General features: G+C 34.1%; 2 protein-coding genes across 2 annotated transcripts; one reads left to right on the top strand and one right to left on the bottom strand.

Annotated features, from left to right (window-relative positions):
- The first annotated feature begins 1,068 nt into the window (after window positions 1-1,068).
- LOC144851553 (potassium channel subfamily K member 1-like) lies at window positions 1,069-12,924 on the top strand. Its single transcript, XM_078709077.1, has 4 exons — window positions 1,069-1,387; window positions 9,289-9,447; window positions 10,399-10,653; window positions 12,323-12,924. The coding sequence occupies exons 1-4, from the start codon at window positions 1,069-1,071 to the stop codon at window positions 12,559-12,561; spliced, it is 972 nt and encodes a 323-aa protein (XP_078565203.1). The 3' UTR covers window positions 12,562-12,924.
- Window positions 12,925-15,663: 2,739 nt separating this feature from the next.
- Window positions 15,664-17,326, bottom strand: LOC144851550 (testis-specific serine/threonine-protein kinase 3-like). The gene has a single exon (XM_078709073.1). It carries the CDS (start codon window positions 17,085-17,087, stop codon window positions 15,846-15,848), a length of 1,242 nt encoding a protein of 413 aa, XP_078565199.1. The 5' UTR covers window positions 17,088-17,326; the 3' UTR covers window positions 15,664-15,845.
- Between the last annotated feature and the right edge of the window lie 351 nt (window positions 17,327-17,677).

Raw genomic sequence — 17,677 nt, 5'->3', positions numbered from 1 at the left:
GGAGTGTGCCACAGAGAGCGCGAAATATAACTGGAAGGCGCATTATCTAAGTGGCGTACTTTTATTCGTAACACTGGGTGGCGATTATTCGCAACACTAGGTGGCGTTTATTCAAAAGAGGCGTTTAGTATTCTACAATTACTGTAAATAACACACAACATTCATCACAATAATAAATGTAATTACATTAGTAGTTACATACACAACGAGTGAGATAATTATAATGGTCTGTTTTCAAATTCATCGGTATATAAACTCAAAATGGACAATACCACTAATGTGTTTAGACAATTCAATCCTATCCCTCCTTTAAGAAAACCGCGTTTTATATCTCTTTTATTTTTAAGAAGCCGTTATTCCACCTACGCAATGATGACGTTACGAGTATTCTGCTGCCAAACTCAACGAGTTTAATTAGTGCAACGTTGTCTGTTCATTGCTCATTAGTGAACTTCTCCATCAAGCGAACGTATGTTGTGTTGTAACCTTCAGAGGAGAAACAGATGTTGCGTGGACAGATAGTTTTCCCTCAGCTACTAGCCGTTTTGTTTTTGTGCGTTGGCAATGTTTGTTTATATCCTCCGGTCTATTTGTTAACATTTTGAACCAGTTGATTGTTAGTTCATGCTTAGTACCACAGTGATTTCAATTCAACTACTGTCACTATTGCACTACAAGTAAACAGGCATACTATCTAAGTATATCATTTCTATTGATACTCTCTACTACCACAGCCGCTATTAAACTCCACCTAGTTCCACCAACTACCTAATAAGTGGGCTGCTACTTGTAGCTATTTTTACACCACAACCGCTCTACATATTTGTTTTTTCCTTTCAAATTGTTACGCTATTGTGATTTACCAACTGTTTTGATTTGTATCTATTCCTACTAATGCTCTGAAGCAAGAGTCAATTGTGGTGAAATCATTCGTTCGAGCTACCCTGGATGGTGTCTAAGCCTACACTATTGAGAAGGTATCATTTCCGCAATACTTTGATGGAAAATATTCTTCTGTAAACCTTGCTGTGCTCGACGGAAACAAATTAGAATGATTGTTCGGTTAACATGGCTAAAACACGTTCAATAGCTTTGAGATGTTTCTTCTTTTCTGTGTTCTACATTATCTATCTATGTATTGGAGCCACGGTGTTTTCCACAATTGAGGAACCACACGAGGATAACTTAAAAGACGATATTCGACAGCTAACTCAGGATTTTCTTGATGAAAACAGTTGTGTTAATCTTGGTAGCCTGGAAAGCCTAATAGAAGAAGTTATTGTTGCGAATGATTACGGAATATCATGGAAATTGAACGGAACAAAATATACTAACTGGGACTTTTGGTCTTCTCTTTTCTTCAGTACAACTTTACTAACAACTATTGGTAAGTTAGTACATTGCACATTCTAATCGTTATTGTTATACCCATACCCAATTAACTGTTGGAAAAGGGTTTCGTTTAGTTGTAATTTCCCGATAGAAAACTCCTTCATTTTCTTGGTTCTAGTTTTTACTTATTATGTATTACGAAATTACTGCTTGATTTATTTCAGTAGTGTCATGAAATAAATACTGTTGCTTTTCTTCAACAATATAGTAAAAACTAATGGTAAGTTAGATTAGATTGTGTAATTAGAAAGGTAAAAGTGTACCGTATATTCTATTGTTTGATATGCCTAAAGATAGTATATTTTAACTGCAGAACAAAGTTTGTTTCTCTCTTCTTTCAATGACTGGTAACAAAACATTTCCTGGTGTTTTTTTTTATTGTTATCTTCTATCAATTTTAATTGAGCTATTTATATTCATTACATCAATATTCATCGCCAGTCACATGAATATTCATCGTCATCATATCAAAATTCATCGTCATTACATTTATATTCATCGCCATTACATCAATATTCATCATCATCTCATCAATATTCATCGCCATCACATGAATATTCATCGTCATCACATCAATATTCATCTTCATCACATCAATATTCATCGTCATCACATCAATATCATCGTCATCACATCAATATTCATCGTCATCACATCAATATTCATCGTCATGCATCAATATTCATCGTCATCACATCAATATTCATCGTCATTACATTATTATTCATCGTCATCAATTTGATATCAAGATTCGGTAATGTTTTCTCCTAACAAATTACAACGATAAAACAATATTGTAGAAAAGAATTTTAAAAGCTATTTCGGGAGATTTATTGTAGGCCTACAGATAATAGTTTGAGCCTACAGATCCAACACTAACACTCGGCAAAAGAGGATGTAGCCACATGTTATGCAATTCATGGTCACTAGTAGAATTCAACCATCCGTTGGAGGAAATTATAGGAATTAATGTATTATTACTCCATGGTCATCTATTCGTATTATACTATTTAAAAAGCTGTTAATTTTAGTAACAATAAGTAGGCCTACCATGTAGAAAATATACTTGACAGTAATGTAGTACAAGTTTTAAATAAAAAAGAGAGACAACATACCAAACTTAATTATTCAAAATAATCAAACAATAGAAAGTTATTTATTTTAGTGGCCTCTGTTTTTCATTCGATGTCAAAGTACTATTGCTACATTTATCATGGATTTACAAAACAAACGTATTGATAAGCGACGTTTCGATCGCGTGTTTATTTCGCGAAAATTAAAGGTATGTAAAATGTACATTGTTATAACTTCATTATAACTTGCCATCTTTTAATACTACAATAATTACATTATGTTACGAGAAAAACCAATCAGTTGATTATAATTACAAATAAATCACATTTATTGGATGTTTGTCGTCGATGTAATTTCTAAATGAAAAGGTATGAATTGATGTTAGAGAGACGCAATTACATTTCGCCTTGAAATTATTCATAACCCGTCCTAAAGGTGCTAAATTGCATTCTGCCAGTTTGTCTATATCAAGTATGCTTGTGATTTCGTTTGTCACAACAGATAGATCAATAACTGTTAATTGTTTCTAATTATGTCACTGTTGGGTGTTCAATACTGTTTACTTAAAGATGTATTATCCCCCTGAAAAAATAATTTATAAAATTGTTTGTGTTGAATATGCCATTTTAATGTCAATAATAGTTATCCACTTTGAACAAAAATTGAATCGAACAAAATGTATTTACCTAAAAAAAGGAATTTAAAGCAAAAAACAGTCAATGGGTTTTTGGTTGAATTTGACTATTTATTTTGTCATTTTATATGAGAAAACATTATTTGTTTTCGTTTTTTTACGGAAAGGATTAACTTTATTAAAACTACAAAATAACCTATTCAAAGTCTGATTTTATTTAATCTTCATTTTTCATGTTTTTGGGGGACAATACACTGTTGACTACGAAAATATGTTATTATATAGATCTTTAAGTTTAAGTGATAGTTTTTTTTCAAGCCAGGCCCAGACCTCATGACGTCACCGAATAATCTATGTAGGCCTAATGTGGGGGAGACATACTCTATACGTACAAAGAAGACAAGCACCTACCGAATTCCAATACTTTCATTAAATGATTGTTAGATACTATTTTTTGAAATACTCTTTATTAATTAAACGTTGTCTTTTTAGGCCAGCCGTATGGTAACGGTATCGTTTTACCTGTAATCTAGAACGCGTAGGTGGTAACACTATACTTACACTATACTAATTAAATGAAAACTTCTGTAAATTAGGTAATCTTTATTCTACTACATATTTTCGCCTGTATTTTTTTTGGCTCTTCCTGTACACATTAGTGCCTTGACTGTATTCAATCTCTTTTATTTTATCACTTTTTACTGTTAAATTTAAATCTTGTAGTCCCAAATTGGTAACTTGTAAGTATTTTATTGTTCAATTTTATACCAATTGTGTGTCATTTGGTACTATTTAAATAAGAAGAATTGCAATAATTTCTGAAGACATCACACCTTTGAACTTAATATACTTCAGGTCTATTTATTTTTCTAAAAACATCGTATAAGCCTGAAAATAAAGTACATTACGCTTTTAAGACCATTTACAAATCTCTTTAAAGGTTACCGTTTTGGTATCTATTGTTTAGCTCTTATGAACATCTGTTTTCGAAGTTAGCAAAGGATCAATTTCACGATCTATTTAGCATAATTAATTTTTAAATGTTTGGAAATGTTTACAAAATATGAAAAGCGATTGTACAGTGGTATTTGTCTTGATATATATATATATCTCTTTGTTTAATTGTTGTCAACAAAGAATTGTTGATCTAGGATTACCTTTAAGCAGGTAAACTTTCCGAAGATGTCATTCGAAATGCAAAACACTTTTGAACAGAATGAGTCCAACAATTTACAAACGACAACACTTTAAAAACGTTCCACAATAGTTGTTAAAGGTGTAGGCAAACTCTGGAAATGTCGGAAACAAAGGATGGTCTTTCTTCCCTGGATAGTAAGTAGGCCTAAATAAACAATTAAGAGATTAAAGATAGTTTCTTAAATAAATCCTTTTTTACTGTCGATCCTTTTCTGCTGCTAGCTTATTTCTAGGCTGTTCTGTTTCATTATTTAAAATAAAAGTGTGTGTGACCAGGGACGAAATTACTCTTTCTTGAGTGTGACAAACCTGGCCTAGGAAAACAAATTGTTGTCAGCAGATTCACCGAAATACAATAATATGAAAAAACGATCGAACTAGTCGAAATCTTGAACAGATGACAACATTTGAAACACGAAACGCAATTCATATCTCATCTTTTTTTTTGCTCTGTTTTTACCTTTATTCTAAGAATTATTGAATATCTTAAAGAACTGTTTATCACAAGGTTAATAATCATAAATTCCCAGGAATTTACAGTGAGTACAAAATGGGTTTAGCAAAAATCCTGAATATTCTAAACAACGAATCTTAAACCTTTACGACATCAAAACTGTCAGAATATCTTGCTTCTTTTTAATATATTGAGTCATTAAGGCTAATTAAGACCATTTACTAGGCTTCTTAAGTTTCCAAGCAATACCCTAGAACTCTTAGAAGATATTAACACGAATGTGCGGGGGTGGTTAGGCAGATCTGGGTTAGGCCGGTTCTTGAACTAGTCATCTGCCGGTCATAACCCATTCTCTCCCTGTGAAATATCAGTGTCTGATGCGCTCGTGTTTTTTTTCTTTTTTTTTTACACGGTGTTCATCTACGTAGAGTAGATCAAAGAGGATCGTGGCTGTAATCAATCAGCTAATTAGAGTGAGGATGAGTCAGTAACAAAGAGACGTTTTAATGGGGTTGTCATATTTAATATAAATGGTTATTGTTGATTACAAGTTATATCGTACTAGGCCTATAATGAAGTCTTAGTATCCGGTTGTCCATAATAAAGATAACCATTACCATGGCAAACTTTAATATGTAAAATATTCATTTTTAAAAACCGGTAAGTATAATATTATACGCTTAAGTGATGTTATTGTAATGATATTACTACATTAGTATGGTTTAGTTTTAGGAATATTTCATCGAGTTTGGTAAGCTGAACGGTAACTCCACTTTGAGTAACCTTTAGAAAAGATTTGCGATTGAATTGTTATTTTATCACGGAGGAAACCAATGGTTGAATCTACAAACTAGGCCTAATTATTTATGGTTCATCTGACGAACACATTTCATTTGACACATTGTCAAATTATTAAACCGTAATTACAATCAAATTCGATTTTTTAAGATAATGTTACTAATTCTAGCCTATCTGAATAGGCCTATAGAATTAAGCTTACAATCGAATTGCCAATATAGTGACTGCTAATGGGCTTACAATCGAATTGCCAATATAGTGACTGCTAATGGGCTTACAATCGAATTGCCAATATAGTGACTGCTAATGGGCTTACTATCGAATGGTCAAAATGGCTACTGACGAATGGTACTAACTTTCAAAAGATCGGGGTCTTCTTATACATTTCGTTTTTCATACTCGGACATTGTACATAGGCTAGTTTGGATTCCAGATGGAGTTTTGATTTAATATTAGTAAGATAAATATTTTGGCACATATGGCGTTTCATACGTATATTATTTGGACAAAAATCGAAACGTCGACTGGTGAACTAACATAAAAAAGATAGATACAGACTTTTGGTGCAAGTCTATACATAGGCCAACGTAGACCTTATACTTTTTAAATACGAAACATATCTCCTGTTTACAAAACCACACCCATTTTTAAAATAATTGTAATTGACTTATTGTGAAGCAAATCGGCTGTGATGAAATCAAGATGTGTTCATAGTATCAAGGAGAATCACTAACAATTTACCGTTCTAGGCCTATACAGATTTGTGCCATTTTATATAGGCCTACAAAACAAACTACAGTAGAGTATGATTGGAAAGAACAATCAGTTCTTCGAAAGATTTTGTAATTATGTACTATCAATCAATATTTAATTTCATAGAATACACATTAGTCGTTTTAATTATTCGTTATTATTTGTTCGCATATTATCAATATTCCAGTTTGTATATGAAACATAGTTTACTTGCAACCATATACATTGATCCCCTTACCTCAACGTATTCTTTTTCATTCCGTAATCATTTTTTTTGCCTAATTAAATGTCAAACTATTAATAACCTGAGTAAATTTACACAATAGATTTATACCATATACTCTTGTTTGAAGAAGCGAAAGGGTTGACGTCACTCCAATGAGTGTCAATTAAAAGGTTGTCAGAATTACAATACCTTTTAGTAAACAATATTGACTGCAGAATTCAGTTGAGTGTTTCGACAACGAGTGCCTCAAGGGTAATGTGTGGTAACAGATAAAGTACCTAATAAAATCTGTGTTTATCTTTACACTGATAATATTACGTTTTGGTTTATTAACAGATCTATAATATTTAATTTTGATACAGATGTATTCATTTTTTGTATGTTCATTTCAATCTTTCCACATAATAGCAAATGCCCTGATGGCGATACTGTAGTGTTTCTAAAGGATTGGCACTTTCTCGCTGTTCTAATTTACCGTTTTGATTTTTGCCTATATTATCTCCATTGCATATGAAAAGTGAAAGACAACATTATTATAAATATATCTACATATTATATACAGTGTAACTTTTTTCAGCTGCTAACTTAAATATCGATGGCACTTTCTGACTATTAATTTACGTTTTGATTTAGTATTCTTTGCTTAATTTATTTGTATCTCTGCATATGCCTACTAACTAAATGCCTAATGGATTTCGTTCCGAAAGCTTGCATTTCTTTCTGTTTTACTTTATCAATTTGATATTATCGTTTTGCTTATTTTATTTGTATACCTCGAGATGATCCGGCCACGTCACAGATACCCAGCATTTCCATTTCCCCCAGTAATTTGCCTGTTGATTTGTACATATTAACAAATATAGTTGTACAGAGCCGAAGAGAAAATGCAAGGGTTAAAACAACTGTCATTTCTTAACCATCACCTTCAAAAGTTCCAGTGAATAAAGTATATAGGCCTAGAAAGGTATTTTACTTTATGCTGTTTAAATCGTAAATATTATATACAGCTTTTAAAATTCAATAATTGTTATTACTGTCTATTAAAACACCAAACAATACAGACTAACTATAGGCTAAAACAAATGTACGTAGGTGGAGTCGCTTGGAACAGCTTGTAATCAGTGACAGATGTCATATGAGTGAATGTAATACTGTATCTCATAACGTGTACAGGACGCAGTGGTGTAGAACCCGCTGCTGATGTGCTAGACTTGCCTCAAGTCTGTATTTATTGTCTGATTTGTTTACTTTTTTTATTTCGATGTTTGTCTGAAAATACAAGCGCAAAACAAGTATGAAACGCCATATGTGCCAAAATATTTATCTTTTTACTAATAAGTCAAAACTTCTACTAGTGTGCGATCATCCTAATCCAATGGATATATGAGCGCCAGGCTATTAATCTGAAAGTCGTTGGTTCGAGTATATCTGAGAAAAAAACTTTCGCAACAAATCTCACGACTCTAGGCAAAATTAGATGAAAAAATACGTGATATGGCCTACACAGACTCATGCGCATAAACCAGCCGCGTTTTGTGTTTGGACAGAAGCTTCAGAGTACGGAAGAAGGGTTTCTAATTGACGTCAGAGTTGGTAAAAACGTGTTCATGTAGGTGTGAAACAGACAATATGAAATATTATATTTGTAATTACAATTGCGGCGGTCTTCTTTCAACACATGCATTCGTAAAGTTCAATGTTAATTAAGTCTAGCTTTTTAATGAAGAGTATTTCTGAAGGTGATTGAACTTTTGTAGGCATATATTAAAAGCATACCTTGCTAACGCGAATACGGCTGTAATTCAACATTATTCCACAAAAAAATTACTTGTGATAACTATGAATTATAAATAGAAATTTTTCTCTTTGTCTACAGTTTCATAAAAGATAAATCGGATGGTTTAGTTGGGGTTTTTCTTTAGATGTATGTACCGTATGTTTCGTGCACTGTAGATCTCTAACGCATTGTACTTATTCATCGATCATTGTTTAAAATTATAATGCATACTACAATATGTGAGAATCCGTCTATTTTCGAGTGATATTCGAGGACTGTTGTATAGAACTGCCGGTTTCCTATACAACTGAGCCTCACAGGTAGGCTAACCTTTGTTATCAGTACTCTGTGTTTATGTTAATTAGTGTAGATGTACATTTATCTGACGAACGTGCAGTCTGGTCCTCTTTCCAAAAAGCATTTCTATTACACGACTACGATCGACGACAAAACATCGCTAAACCATATCAATCACATTGCTAACCCTATCAGTTACATGGTAATGTTCAACTGCTTTTAACTATGTTTTCGTAAATCGTTTAAGCCTGACAGATAACTATACCGTAGTAATGTTAAAGTGCATCACAGGCGTTTTACTAAGTAATATATACGGCAAAGCCCAAATAGTGAAAACGTTTGATGGTACAAATTTATTTTTTACCATCAATCATAAGCTAAACCTCTTCAACGTGCTTTTTGTTCCGGGTGGACGGTGGACGAAGAATAAATTAACAAAATATAACCCGATATGAACAGAAGGGTGTATACACATGCGCAGATTGATCTTGTTTACGTCTATACAATCTCCGTCCTAAAAACGAAAGCTCGCTAGTTTACGTATAATATAGTACTATTAACTAGTGTTAAGTTGCGCACTTATTTTTTTATAGGTCCCTATGTAGATTGGGCATTATTAGCAATTTGCTTATAGGCCTGACACTCTTTTCAATTGTTAAATTAATATAATTTATAATGTGTTTTAGGTTACGGCCATGCATCTCCATTGTCTACATCAGGAAAAGCCTTCTGTGTTGTATACATCACCATCGGCGTTCCAGTAACCTTATTGTTCCTAGGTCGATTGATGGCACTTCTTGGAAAATGTTCAGATAAGCTGTTGCGGTACTTAAGAAACAAACTAAGTGAGTTGTAACGATACCCAATGACTATTAATACATACATGTAGTATCAGTTTAATGAGATCTAAACTCTTAAGTGCCAGTATATTTATGTGTAATCTTTGAATTCCTATGTTAATATAACAACAACAATGAGTAACAAATGCTCAACCCAAACGGCAAAAACATATTCTCTCATTTTCAGGCATCAAACGCAGAATATAAACCTTTACCTTTTTAACGAGATAAATTAAAAATACTCCCCTTTTTAACTATGGGAAGAATTTATTTTCATTTATTTATTTATTATCATGTAATTATTCTAAGCTAAAGCTCTGCCTAATACTATCAAACTGTATGTGCCAAAAAATGTGATGGCATAGAAGGACATGATGATGTCATATCACTACCATATTTGAGCATATCACTACCATATTTAGGCACATCACATTGCTTTTGTCACATAAAGTTAGATAGTGTAGACAGAGCTTAACACTTTGTCCTGAACCTAACCTATTCTGGATTCGATTCAATTCAATTCAAATAATCTTTAATTATACAATCAGTATTGAAATAATGAGATTGGATGTTTACCATTCATGCCAATACAAAAAGAAATAGTACCAAACCCGAAAAGACAAACTACTGTATATGGAAAGAGACCTTCCAAAAACTCTGTCTACACTATCAAACTTTATGTGAACAAAGAAATGTGATGTGCCCATGACACAATGATATCATCATTACCATATTTGAGCACACCATACTTGTTTTGTCAAACTATAGTTTGATAGTGGAGACAAAGCTTAAGAATGAACTAATCATTTCTTCATTTCTTAATTATTAAAGAATATGTAAGAATGGAGAATCGGATGTCTAATTACATCAGTTATGAGGAGACGAAACGGAAATGAAATCTATAGAACTGTATCACATTTAATTTTACCAAATTCCTATCTTTATTCCTATTTTTAGATTACAAAGTGGCCAAACTAAGCATAAACCTACTGCATCTATCAATATTGGTACTGACGATATTGGCTTTTATGGTTTTTATACCTGCCGCTGTATTCACTGTACTTGAACCGAAATGGAGGTACTTCGACAGTTTTTATTTCATCTTTATTTCAACGACAACAGTCGGTTTGGGTGATTTTGTACCTGGACAACAAGCTGAACAATTTGGATGGACAAGATTATCAAGAAACATATACTTGGTTTTGGTTTCTGGTACGTTGTTGTTTGCTTTTTCTTCAAACAAAAATACAGCACAATTTAATTTGCGAACGTGTGCAAACACCGAGTTAGCAAAGTTTGTCGGTATTGAAAATCTGCAGAAAATAGTTGGCAGGCTGAGATTTGGAATAAATACATTCAAATGTTATTTGAGTTCACAAACATTAGTAAACTTGTTTATTCCAAGACAATAATACAGCGTAACTAATGCAACTAACTAGTTGCTGTAGTTTGCCAAGGTGTTTCTAGCAAACTTTGAAAAACGGTCCTTGCCAAACTCGGAGGTTTGCTCATTTTCTATTTTGTCAACTTTGGTTGCAGACTAAAGTGTATTAGTGTAGAACATGGGTGGGAGTCTCCTAGTCTACACTAGCAAAGCGAATTTGTTTTTGAAAACTCGAAGTTTTTTTCGATTCTACATATTTCTATTGTAGATTTCTGTGTTTATGTGTTCTACACTAGAACACTTCTTTACAAATTCAACAGGAGGTCTCGAGTTTTCAAAACTGTTGCAAATGTTTGGTGAAATATCTGAGTGTTTTCAGGTCCAAGCAATGCATATCATATAGAGAGCTACACGTTCAGCAGTTGTTAAATCCCTTTCTACTATTTTGTATTCAAAACGTATTTTGTTATGAAAATCACGCTTTTAGATCATCATCTATATAGTAATAGCCATCACATCTTAGTTGACAATAACTTGTCACTTGATTCCCTAGCGTCTCATATCACATAATCATCACTTGTTATATAACGTAATTTCTTCTGTAAGGTCTTTACAATTTTACATGTAATTTTACATTTCCGGAATCTTTCTTCATATTCAACAATATATCAACAACTCATTTAAAACGTCTTTCATTGTTGATACAAGTAAATACAAGCATTTATATCATTATTTTAAGTAAGTCGCTTGAGATGACAAAATCAATGATATGGTTATTATACGAGCAATATGTGACGTCACCTCGAAGGTTGCGTTCATTATCCCTTTTCAATTACCATTATTAACGTATTCTAACAATCTTAAATTAATAATTTAGACTGTATTGTAACAATGCGAAGCTTTCTATTAGGTTTGTACAGGTTAGAAACGTCACACCACTGCATGTAAATATAACACGTGAACCGATTTAGGACGATATCTTGTTATAAACGCCTAACCCAGTTATAAACCACTAACCAAGTTAAAAATCACTAACAAACCATTAACTAAGTTACGAAAACCAGTAACCAATTTATAAAACATTTTAACCAAAAATGTTTACACTGGTTTAACGCATTGTAAAAGAAATCCTTGCCTGTTACTTTAAAGGAAGATAACATATCTTGCGTGTTGAAGAATTTACTAACTAACCAAGTTATAAACCACTAACAAACCATTAATCAAGTTACGAAAACCAGTAACCAATTTATAAAACATCTTAACCAAAAATGTTTACACTGGTTTAACGGATTGTAAGAAATCCTTATGTCTGTTACTATAAAGAAAGATAACATATCTTGCGTGTTGAGGAATTTACTCACTAACCAAAACCACTGACAAACCATTAACCAAGTTACGAAAACCAGTAACCAATTTATAAAACATCTTAACCAAAAATGTTTACATTGTCTGCTCTAGAGAATATTATACTAAACCACGTATTTGTTTTTCTTTCAGTGTATTTACTCTTTGCAATAAGTTCTCTGCTGCTAATTATCGACACAGCTGTCAGGATACCGGAAGTCAGCCTCGTTTTGAGCTCTATTACGCACGATGTACGTTACGGAACAAGTCATGACGAGAACACGGACCTAATGTCCAGTGCCTCGGCAGAGAGTTACACAAGCATAAGTAGCACCGCCAATCTAGTAGCCGCCGACACATCCAAGAGTAAAAAAGATAATATAACCGATTAGCCTACGTAATTTGGACGCGATACGTAACGCTGGTTTAACGCATTGTAAGAAATCCTAAACGAAATCATTACTGCGTGATTAACGCATATATAGTTACACTGGTGTAACACATATTTTTTTAATAGCAAAACAGTCTACGTGATTTTGGATGCGTTGGTACGCACACTGTTTTAAAAACACACGTTAATATATTCACATGTTACTAACTATGATTGGTCAACGTAAGCTGGACGTAATGTTTACGTTGACGTAACGCATACATACATCATATTCACCTGTTTAGCCATTTGTGAAACGTAAAACGTGAAATCTGAAACGCGTTTCATATGCTGGTGCAACGCATATTAAATACACGCATAGTTTAATGATCTCAGATTTGTGAACGTAAGTGAAACGCGATTCTTCTGTTTATTAACGCAATACACACACACGTCACATCACAGTCAGCCAACATTAATCATAGGCCTGTATCCAATGAGCAACAGGGGAGGGGGACCTCATGTTATACTACTGACATGTGTGGGTCTATAAAACAATATTAAAGAGTCAACATTAAAATATATATATATTGAAAATTACGCCGTGGACATTTTGTTTAAACTATAATTATAATTTAAAATCTGGTGGTCAAGGTGGGCACTGGACGAGAGAAGCCCTTGATCAATGTTACGACCAACCAACCGAACAGTCCTGGCTTAGTTTCATCCATCATTCAGATTAATGTAAAACTAATTGGCATTGTCGTTCGCGACAGACGTCGACCATAAACAATTTAAAATCTGCAATTATGCATTATAATCCAAATATAATAACATTAACATTTCGGTATAAACACATATTAGCCTAGTGAATACTGCGAGGACCTACCTGTATGAATCCAGATGAAGTCTACTAACAAGGCTTACGTGAGTAAAACCAATCCAATGCATGCCTGTTACTATAAAGGATATCTAGCGTGGTTGAGGAATTTACGGTATGATCTGGTACAGCAGACAATCACCGTTCCATTACGTCACATACAGGTGCAGAGTACAGGTCTAAATACCTTAACGGAGAACGTTTAACATTATACGCATTTAACTTACGGCTGTTAACGTTACGAAAGAGAGAACTTGTAATTAAATCATTGCTCAGACGTTCACTAGTTATTACACGGATTGATTAATGTGTTACGTTTATACGTTTACGTTTCAAACGATGTTTACGGTTAAAGCTTAGTTCTCATTGGACGCAACGTAATGACGTCAAGTAATTTGACCCATCGCGTCGTGATTGGTCAAATTACCCATGTCTACTTCCAAGTTACGTTTACGTTTTAAACGATGTTTACGGTTAAAGCTTCGTTCTCATTGGACGCAACGCAATGACGTCAAGTAATTTGACCCATCGCGTCGTGATTTGTCAAATTACATGCGATGTCATTACGTAATTGCCACCTAGTGGGAACCAAGCTTTCAGGTGTACTTCTAATTTACGTTTACGCGTCAACGATGTTTACGCTTACCGTGTACGCAATTTGGATATTACTACGTAATTCATTATACCCTTGTATACTTAACAATCGACATAACTAATGCACTAGAAATATATACGTTGAATTTGACGAACGTGTATAACTATACGTTTACAACCATTATGATATTTTCTCTCGAGTTGTTTTGTATCCATGGTAACTTACACATCTGTCACTTTTGTTGTTAAATAAATTGTTTCAATCTCAGTTTGGTAATTTACCTAAAACTATCACGTAAAACTAATAATGATTAAAAGACTAAGCATGTTTGTTGTCGCCGGGAGCGGATTCCGGGTGAAATAACAAACCGACATGCGGATGTTATGTAATTGTATTAGCTTTTATTATTCTGAAAATCAGAGTTTTACAAATTCATTTTCCCCTGATGTTAACTGTCACTTTCATTAATATTCTAGCTATCAAATTCCATAGATAATTTTATTGGGCTTAAAATGTTCTCCATATGTTTAAAATCAGACATTACAATGAGATTGGTAAATCTAACACGCAATCAAACGACAGATGATAATTTAATAGTAGAAATTCGCCGTACAAATTTATCGTAATCTAGTCTATTCACTTATTATTATTCGAAACGATTTGTTTTGCATATTGTATAGAGTTGTATTTTTACCGCTATTCGGGAAGTGAATAATTTTATAATCAATCTGAAATTAATATTAAAATAAATACCATGTTTTATTATCATTATTATTAATATCAATATCATCGTAATCCCCACCATCGATTATTGTGTTATCTTTCGTTTCGCTGTGTTGTTATGTACTTTTATTCGTAAATTAATTATTTTAAATTTATTATAATTAATAATAACAACATCAATTATGACCAATTTAATGTTACTATTACCATTTTTAAGAGTATTACAAGCGTCCCATATGAATGGTGTTGGCCGTTAAAACATGTTCCCCTCGAAATTGTCCCTTAAATAGAGTCCCTCCTTAATACAATTGGTTCTATTGTGTTTTTAATTGTCTTCTTTATATCATTGTGCTTTATTATGACAGATTACAGATTATGTTTCATTTAAGTGTGTTTTCCCACTACATAGAGACGCAACGCAAGAACGTAGACCCGACAAAAACGAGTTGACCAATCACAAGCGATAGTTCGAATAATCCATCGATTTTTATTGGTCAATTCGCTTGTGTTGCCCTTACGTCCTTCTGCTGCATCCTATAGTGGGAACGGAAAGGTTTACACGCACGATACTGACGACCTTCTGTTTTCACATTTATTGAGTTAAACAGTCATTATGCGCATGTTCGTATGTTTCTGAACGTGCAAAGAATGACTTTTTAACTCGAAAGCTACATAATCTAGTGACCGTTGTGAAGAAGGATGGTGTTGTTATAGGGTAGCAAGATACGAAGGGTCACAAATACAAATTCAATAATATGATGCAAAACAAATGATATAGGCCTATCGATTCATATTTTTAGACTGACTCATAACAATAAAATAAATAATAAAATTATAAATTGGTTGAATTTGTAGAGGAATTTAGAGTAAGTTGTGCGTGAAGAAGATTATTTAAATAAATAATAAAACAACTATTACAATTGATATTCTTTGAGACATTACCACAATGTTTGTGGACATATTTTAATTCGATAGAGATGATAACATTATCTTAATATAAGTTATAATAATATGCAGTCATAAAATACTCTCTTGTGTTCACATATAATAAAAGCTTGATTGCCATAATAATTACTAACATTGGTTTCTAAATTGTTCGTTAGTTTCTTTATTTGTTGTTTGTCGCCTTCTTGTCGCTTGGAAGTGCGTGACTGTTCTCTGATGGCGCTGAAGATGACGGCTTGGAAACAGATTCAGACGTTGTCGAGTCTAATCCATGTTGTCCAGCAGTAGTTCCGTAAGCTGCCGTCGAGTACGGTGGTTCCGCTGTTCCACACTGGGCACTTGTCGTCGGCAGTGGGTGGCATAGTGACGATGGCGGACCTGTCTTCACGCCTGACGTGCTACATATTGACGATACTGGCATAGGCTTCATCCAGGGATGTTGACGTATATCGGGTATAGTATAACGTCGCGCCACGTCACTTCGCAGAACGCTAAGTACCAGTTCTTTGGTGTCACTGCTTAGCTTAAGTCTGCTCGAGAATCCCAGCTTTTTCTCTGTCTGATCTTTTATCATGCGTTTAATATTCGAATCATCATACGGCATCGATCCACACACCATTATATACAGGATCACACCCATACTCCAGACGTCATAGGCCTTCGGGTGGTAAGGAGTACCTTGAAGAACCTCTGGAGCGGCGTAAGCAGCGCTACCACAAAACGTCTTGCTCAGATCTCCTGGGTTTAATTCGCGGGAGAATCCAAAGTCACTTATCTTGATGTTGTTACGACCGTCTAGGAGGAGATTTTCACACTTTAAATCTCTATGCACAATTCCAAGTCCATGCATGTATTCAACACCATCAACAAGTTGTGTGAAAAATATTCTAGACTTGTCCTCTGAAAGTGCTCCACGGAGTTTGATATACTCTAAAAGGTCACCATGTCCAGCGATCTCCATAGCTATGAACACTTTATTATTTAGTTCAAATATATCATAGAAGCTAATGATATTTTTGTGTCGTACTCTACGGATGATCCTTAACTCTCTTGGTAAAAACTTCTGAAGGAAATCTTTCGGCGCCTTTCGACGGCAAATTATCTTCATTGCGCACTTAGAGTTGATTTTATCATAGAAGGATGTACATACCGTTGCATACGACCCCTCCCCTAATACATGTCCAATGGTGAAGCCTCGTCTCCGCAGAGTCGCCTCTTCGTTGATGCGTCTCTGTACGCTAGGAGGAACCGTAGGCCGAGCTGATGCTGGCGACGGTTGTCTGACTGGTGGTCGCGGAGCTATTGGTGGTGGCGCTGCTTCTGTTCGTGCAGCTGCTGGCGCTGGTACCGGTGGTGGTCTTACTTCTGGTTGAACATGATCAGGGGAGGTATTGCTGTTCTGCATTTCAAATCAGTTCTAAAAACTTCGATAGTTCAATTATATGGATGTTAACTTTATCCAGAAAGGCACCTTTGATACAACTTAGTCTCTGTTCGTTTTCAACTGTCTTTTTCTCATAGAAATTTTCTTTAGTATGACTTCTTCTGAGTTTATAAAATCGGGTACTATGGATACTTAGTAACGACGCGCGAATATCCATGGAAGAAGAGGGCGCGTACAATGCATGACGTAACTATACGCAGAGGAGACAGGCCTACGGAATACCATAGTAACATAACATGGAAACACGCGCAAGGCATCCCATCCGAAACACACCGCACCACCCGAAAAGTAAGCCTGATGTAAGCAAAACAAAACACAAAAATAACTTTAAACTAAACTTAGGCCTATTGATATTCAGATAAGATTCCCAATTCTATTTGTTCCCATTTTGAACTATAAATACATTTACTAAAAAACAAACATTAATATCATTATTCAAGAAAAATTAAGAAAAGTAAAAGTGTGCGATTTTGAATTACGCGCAACTTGCGACAACAGAACGGCCATCACGCGTTCCAAATTCTGAAAAGTGTTATTTTTACTTGAGTGTG

The sequence above is a fragment of the Antedon bifida genome, chromosome 9 (assembly GCF_963402885.1).
Source record: "Antedon bifida chromosome 9, ecAntBifi1.1, whole genome shotgun sequence".
NCBI lineage: Eukaryota > Metazoa > Echinodermata > Crinoidea > Comatulida > Antedonidae > Antedon > Antedon bifida.
This window is presented reverse-complemented; position numbering and strand designations above follow the sequence as displayed.